At 39.0% G+C, this 7,163-nt stretch overlaps 1 protein-coding gene across 1 annotated transcript; it reads left to right on the top strand.

Moving 5' to 3' along the window:
* Window positions 1–4,528: 4,528 nt before the first annotated feature.
* On the top strand, window positions 4,529–6,030 carry LOC105793439 (LOB domain-containing protein 1). The gene is made up of 2 exons (XM_012622353.2): window positions 4,529–4,880; window positions 5,300–6,030. Exons 1-2 carry the CDS (start codon window positions 4,629–4,631, stop codon window positions 5,648–5,650), a joined length of 603 nt encoding a protein of 200 aa, XP_012477807.1. The 5' UTR covers window positions 4,529–4,628; the 3' UTR covers window positions 5,651–6,030.
* Window positions 6,031–7,163: the final 1,133 nt, after the last annotated feature.

Here is a 7,163-nt window from a genome sequence, read left to right as displayed (position 1 = left end):
GGAATGGGCCATTTTCATGAAATCGCGTCCACGCCAACGATGTCGTGGTGCGTGACAGACATCGCTTCCACGCCGCCAGTCGCTACGACGTGGACGCGATGTGGCCGCTGCAGTGAATAAGGTTTAACGGTCAAAAAATTGACCGTTCCCCCCCAACGGTCAAATTTTTTTTTACTATATAAACCCCCCACCCCTTTTATTTTCACAAACAAATTCAATATCAATTTCCTTCAAAAATTCTCTCAATTCCGTTCAAAAATTCTCTCAAATTCCTTCTAAAATTCTCTCAAACTCTCAAATTCCTTCCAAAATCCTCTCAATTTCCTTCAAAAAATCTCCAAATCCATATTAAATTTCTTTTTCCATTAAATTTCATTATTTTAAGAAAATTTTAAAATTTTTTATTTTTTTAAAATAATTTTAAAATTTTTAATATTTTCAACAATGGCCGGATCATTGATTCGTCTTGATATGAATCACATATCGGTGGAGCAAATGAACATGGTAAGTATTAAATTTAAATTTTAAATTTTATTTAAGATATTTTTATTTATGTATTTTTAGATATTTATTAATTTATTTTTTGTTATAAAAGGTCAAGATCGGCATCGGAATGTAATATTCGGAATATGCATGCTCCTCCATCACCGTTAGTAGAGAACTACCTGTGGGAAGCGAGATTTTGGCACGTGGCGACGGTAGGTGGGATGCAAGTTGGCGCTAAACCGATCGGTCGTTGATCGAAAGGTGGAGACCGAGACGCACACATTTCATCTTCCATGTGGAGAGTGCACTATCACTCTAGAAGATGTCCATCTGCATTTGGGATTGCTTGGTGGGCGGGCACTCGATGGACCGGTCCGCCCAATCTAGCAATTTGGAGGCGGTGTGCTACGAGCTTTTGGCGCCGTTCGGATAAAATGGATGGAGGTAAGGTGGAGATGGGCTGGTTACGTGCCACATTCCCCGATCTGAATGAAAATTCAACCGAAATTGAAAGAATTCGATATGCTCGATCATAAATTCTTCAAATAATTGGAGGCTATCTCATGGCCGACACGCCACGGAGCCGTGTACATCTAAGGTGGCTGCTAAAACTCGTTGATTTTAGAGCAGCCAGTGAATTTAGTTGGGGGTCTGTCGTCTTGGCAACATTATATCGGGAGATGTGCGGGGCGACCAAACCGAGGAGAGTAAAAATCGGAGGATGCCTGTCACTACTGCAATCATGGGCACGGTTTCGCTTTCCATTTCTACATCCTCGAGTGAACCACCCATATACATTCCCACTCATAACGAGGTAAATTTTATATTACATTTTGAAATTGTTATGTAGATTTTGTAAGAATAAAAGTGTGCTAAAAATTTATTTAATTAGGTGGAACCATCCGGCGAGTTATCGTGGATTACCGTCTGAACTTGAAGATATACGGCATCCACGTAGCAATCGGTCGTTGTAGTACGCATGTTCCGTTTCAAGGTCTGTGATGGCACCTGGGACGTATCTCTGTACCACCTGACACCATTGCCATATTTCATTATATAAGGCATCCCACCCACTATGCATCTTCTCTAATGCCTTTTGCTTAGCTATCCAAGCCTTGCGGTAAGAGGGCGTGTACCCCATTTGGCTACGGATATTGGCAATTACCACCGGCACTGAAGTCCTAGGATCTGCTTTTATCGTGAGCAGTATCAAGCTAGCCAACATAGCTGAATCCATTTTCGGATGATCTTCTGAAACACCTACAGAGGGAGGGAGTACATTAAATAATGCAACATTGGAAAATAAAAATATTATTCAGACACATTCAATATTGTACCTGCAGCACATGTATGTGGACCTTTGTACTTTTTGATCTCCCACAACCCTGTCCTCTTCCTTAACGAGACGACGATTTTCCATGAACATGTGTCGTCTTGCACCGCACACTTCGCCTCAAACTTATCAGATTTTGATTTAACGACGTGGTAATTAACGCCGCTTTTGATGCTATGTCGCTTCAAAGCACCAATAAAACTATCCTTATTGGTAAACCGATTACCAACTTCAAGTTCACCGAGATCTACCCCGAACTTGTACGATCGCGACCCGTGTGGTAGATCCGGAAACTCTAACGCATCATCATTTGACAGATCGACATTATGCATGTGGGCTGGAGGTGAGTATGCTCAATCGTGGATTTTCTTCATCATCTGCATTCCTATCACCATATTCACCTTCATTGGAATAGGCTCCGGTTCGTAAAATAATCCTACCTCCGCACCATCCGGCCGGGCTCGAGGTGGATCCACATCGGAGTCACCTTCTAACCCACAATCATCTGCAGCGTACGACGTCCCCTCACCGGTTGATGTCGCAAGTAGTACGTTATCCCTTCTTCTGGGCATTTGATAACGTCTCCAATTGGATGTAGATTGCCATCCAGTAGAACTTGATGCAGTTCCCCAGCTCGTATTTCCAGCGTCAAACGTCAAGCCACCGACGTACATGTCTCATCCACCGACAGAGTGTCTTGGGGGGATGTGCATTTGACACCGCTATCAACATGGGTCGTTCCAGTATTTGTAACACGCTAACCGAAAGTGCCGGCCAGGTCGTGTATACATCTCGAACACCGGACGGAAGTACATCGATTAGCGGCGTAAATTGTACATATAACTCAATATAAGTTGCTCGCTAGCAAGATGACTCGCACCATTGCCTCTAAGCTACGAGCACATTTTATGTCGAACGAGTCATATGTCACCGGATCAACGAAGAACAAAATCGATACGTCATTGATGAACTTTCATTGGCGCCGTTCAAGATTTTACGCCTATTCTTTACGAGTTCATCAAATCTATGTTTTGGCTAAATGACAACAGCACCGTATTCTCCGACAAAAAACAACACCATTCTCGGTGTGGCAAACCTCACCATCGTAGTAAATGACAGCACTAATACGTTCACTCATTTTGAAACTCTAAGTTTCTTAGCCTCTCTAAAATGTTTCTGCTGTGAGTTATGCATTCTAAGAACATTTTCTGCCTAATTTATAGCCTTAGCCCAAACTTGCTACTGTAGCAAAATCGTGTCCACGAGGGCGCGATTTGACACTATTTGCTCAGAAACGTCAAAAAAATTATTTCCTACATGACTAACTGTAGCGAAATCGCGTCCACGAGGCCACGATTTCACAATTTCTTCTCAAATAGCATCCTGGTAGAAGCGATTTCCCACTATTTGACCAGATACGTCAACTCGAAAAAAAAATTTTCAAAACCCCTAACCCCTAAAAAGCCTGCACCCTAAACCCTAAAAGCCAAAAACCCCAAACGTAAAATCAACGTCAAAATCGCGTCCCCGGTACCGCTCTACGTGGCATGACATCGCGTCCACGTCAGCAGGTCGCGCTGACGTGGACGCGATGTCCTGTCACATACCCTGACATCGCGCTGACGTGGACGCGATTTTGCGGAAAATGGCCCATTCCGGTAAATAATTAAAAAACCGGCCCATTTCGGTAATTTTTTAAAAAAATGGGATTTTTTTGGTAAATTAGCCGAGTTACACATCAATCGCAACAAAGATGATGAAAATAATTTCACAAAATGAAAAAGGAGTGTCGTTCTCGTGGAGTGGGCAGGCCATTAGGTGGTAGACGGCATCTATGTATTGTGTGGGAGGTGGCAGCAGCAGCAAGCCCATTTATGAATTTATTAAACTCAGTCACAGCCGTGACTTTATCTACGTGTCCTCTTGGCTAAGGCTGGGCCGTCAAGAAGTAGTTATGTGTGGACCATTCCCCTTTCTTTTTTATTTTATTATATTTGACATTGCACTTTCATTCTTTCTTTCTCTATTTTAGACTTTGCTTGCATTTTATTTATTTTCTAGTCCAAGAATTTTGGAGAGAGAGAGAGAAGTTCCTTCTAGAAAAACCAATGTTGGGCAGTTGAGTAAAATGAATGTATTCTGTTTATTTTCATTCAGTATTACAAAATACATTTTATAATATTTAAAATGGCTAAGTGATAGACAATATATCTCACAATATGTCCTTAAAGAGGATAACAATTATGCAACTAGTTAAAATGGTCTTTGGAAGGAAAGAGGGTTACAACGGTGTGAAATTCTCCAAGAGAGATTTCTCTTTGTTTAGTTTAATCTTCCAAAAGAAAATTTTAAGATTTTAATTTTAGACTACCTTGTAACGTTAAAACTTTTAAATTAATTTTTTTAGAGAATTTTATTTTCTAAAATTTTCCAAAGCAAACCCTTTTTTTAAAGGAAGAAAAGTCTTTTTTTTATTATGGGATAAAGGGAAAAGAAAATGCAGTCATTATAAACCTAACCAAACGAATTGAATCAAATTCTCTTCCTTTATTATGTTTCCACTTGGGCATGGTTAAAAAAGAAAATACAGCCAAGCAGCAATCTAAAAAGAGAAGTTGATGTCACGTGTCCCAGTAGATGATGTCATTGTGTTCCTTGAATCCTTGATCTTTAGTATAAAAAAGGAGGAACCCCTCCCCACCATCACCACCATTATCATCATTATCACATCCATTCCATCTCCCTAAAACTAAGAAACAAAGAATCCATATCTGTCTCTTTGGTCCTTTACCCTAACCCCCCCCCCCCCATGCTTAAGATGGAATATACTAGTGAAGTAGCTGCTCAATCTCCTTCGCCTAAGTCTTCCAATTCATCGTCTTCTCCTCCTCCTCCTCCTTCTACATCCGTTGTTATTAGCCCTTGCGCCGCTTGCAAGATCTTAAGGCGCAGATGTGCTGAAAAGTGCGTCTTGGCACCTTATTTCCCTCCCACTGAGCCTACCAAGTTTACCATTGCTCATCGTGTCTTTGGTGCTAGCAACATTATCAAGTTCTTGCAGGTATCCTTTTTCTTTTTCTCCATAATCACTCTCCCATTCACCCTAGAGCCTGATAGTGTGAAATGGTAAAATACTGTAGCTTCGGGTTAATGCGTTGACAATTGAGGCCAAAACAGATAATATATTTATGGAAAAGTCATTTGGTGGAACGATTTTTATTTTCTACAAGGGTGGGGCAGGGTTGAGACGTATAGCTAAACACAAATTGAGGTTTATTGACATAGTCAAAGACACTGCATGTGGAAAGGACCCTACTTTCTGCATTAAAATGTTGGCACTTGCTAAATATGTCGCCAAATGTACTTATCCGTTTCTCGTATATGCAAATGAGGGAATTGACTGTCCCGCATTAAATAATTATTTGTGGTTGCTCAATAGTCAATTATGATCAGATATGCTAAAACAAGGGAAATTTTCAGGAACTTCCAGAGTCCCAAAGGGCTGATGCAGTAAGCAGCATGGTGTACGAGGCGAGTGCCAGAATCCGAGACCCGGTTTACGGTTGCACCGGGGCGATTTGTCAACTGCAAAAGCAAGTTAATGAGCTCCAAGCACAACTAGCCAAAGCTCAAGCTGAAGTGGTGAACATGCAGTTGCAGCAAGCCAACCTGGTGGCTTTGCTTTGCATGGAGGTGGCACAGTCTCCTCAACAGAATCCCCACCAACCCATCAACGATTTCCTCAGCAACAGCCCACAAAGCTACCACAGCAACCCTAGTTTCTTGGATGACAACAACTTAGGTTCATCATGGGAGCCTCTCTGGACATGAAGCACTCAAGCTTTATATGCATATGTTTAGAAATTTTATGAAAATGAAACTCTCCCAACTCTAAGCCAATGGCTCCAAAGAAGGAGAAGTTGAAGGAGATTAATAAAATTAACTTGGTAGTAGATGGAAGTTTAGGGTCTAATCACTTTGTTAAAATTAAGTAGTAGTAGATTTGCTGTTGCTTCTGTTTTTTTTTTTTTTTGGATAGTCCCGGGATGTTGGCATGAAGTAGATATGTCTTTTTCCTCCATGTAATTTGCTCCCATGTTTGGAGAGAAAGAGAAATATGTACTCCATTTTTTTCTTCCTAAACTTTATATTTGTGTTCTGATTTTTGAAATTATAACAACTTTTAGGTCACCTACTATGATTACTTATAATTGATGTTTTGGTTTAGTTTTTTGTTAGATTAACTAGCTTTTGACCATCTCAGCAACTACTTCCTCTGATTTTGACTCGGGATTTAACAAGTAAATTAGTTTTTTTTTTATTATAAAATATGGGGTAAGAGATGCGATAACTAGGTTCGAATCTGCGTAAAATAAACTTTGACAAGTGTTTTAATTCTACTCCATATAAAACAAGACAATAAGTAAATTAGTTGTTGTATTTATTTTTAGAATTATCTATATTTATTTTATAATCTATGTTCAAGTTTATAACTATCTCTTTCAACAATATTATCTTTAAAATTTGATCCGTATCTCTCATTGACCATATTGTGCCTTACTATTTCCGTCGTCGTTAAATATTATTATAATTTTTTGTAGAAGGTATAAGTTGTTAATAGATGAATTTTGAAAACATGTCAACAGAAATTTAACCATAAATACTTTATGAATTTTGTAACTAGTTTTAAGAAATCACAATTATTGAATTCTAAATATAAATCTGGAATCTCTTTTATCTAAAAAGACTTAATAATGTAAATGTAAACTTTTTTGAGTTGATACCTGAAAGTTTTAAATATGATATTTATATAATTATATCAATGTATGAAATATGTGTTGGTGGAGTGCTAATTTGAAAGTGGTGATACAACCTGGAATTTAGAGAGAAATAGCAGAAGAAAAGAAGGAAGAGAGAAAGAAACAAATAAGGAGAGAAAAACGTTTTCTGTAATTCAATTCCAAAATTCACATAACCACCTCCTTAACAGCTGAAAATTTAAAGAGAAAAACAAAACGGTCTTGAGAATTAGTTACATTTGCCAGCTAAGTTCGTTATCATGACGCACCGTTTCATTAAAACTTAGCCTAGGCTTGAAATGCCCCTTTTAACTAAAACTGAAACACATCATTTTAAACAGCAAGAACTTCCTTTAAACTCATTGTTTCATCCCTATTATTTTATTTTTCGAATTCTACCACGTAATAAATATTGCCTTCCAAAAAAGATTATTGTCCTTAAGGATCAAAATAAGGAAAGTTGGCCTGAAACTGTTACAAAGGTTCCCAAGTAGCATCTTTAGCGAAAGTGTCCACCCATTCCACCAAGACTTTGGTAGTTGCTT

The sequence above is a fragment of the Gossypium raimondii genome, chromosome 7, assembly GCF_025698545.1.
Source record: "Gossypium raimondii isolate GPD5lz chromosome 7, ASM2569854v1, whole genome shotgun sequence".
Taxonomy (NCBI): Eukaryota; Viridiplantae; Streptophyta; class Magnoliopsida; order Malvales; family Malvaceae; genus Gossypium; species Gossypium raimondii.
The sequence above is the reverse complement of the archived record's forward strand: the minus strand, read 5'-3'. Positions and strand labels throughout refer to the sequence as shown.

What these genes read in the sequence shown, in the direction of transcription:
- LOC105793439 (XM_012622353.2), top strand. Translation starts at nt 4,629, where the DNA reads ATGCTTAAGATGGAATATACTAGTGAAGTAGCTGCTCAATCTCCTTCG. An exon ending in ACATTATCAAGTTCTTGCAG is followed by an intron (nt 4,881 to 5,299) that starts GTATCCTTTTTC and finishes GGAAATTTTCAG; the next exon opens with GAACTTCCAGAGTCCCAAAG.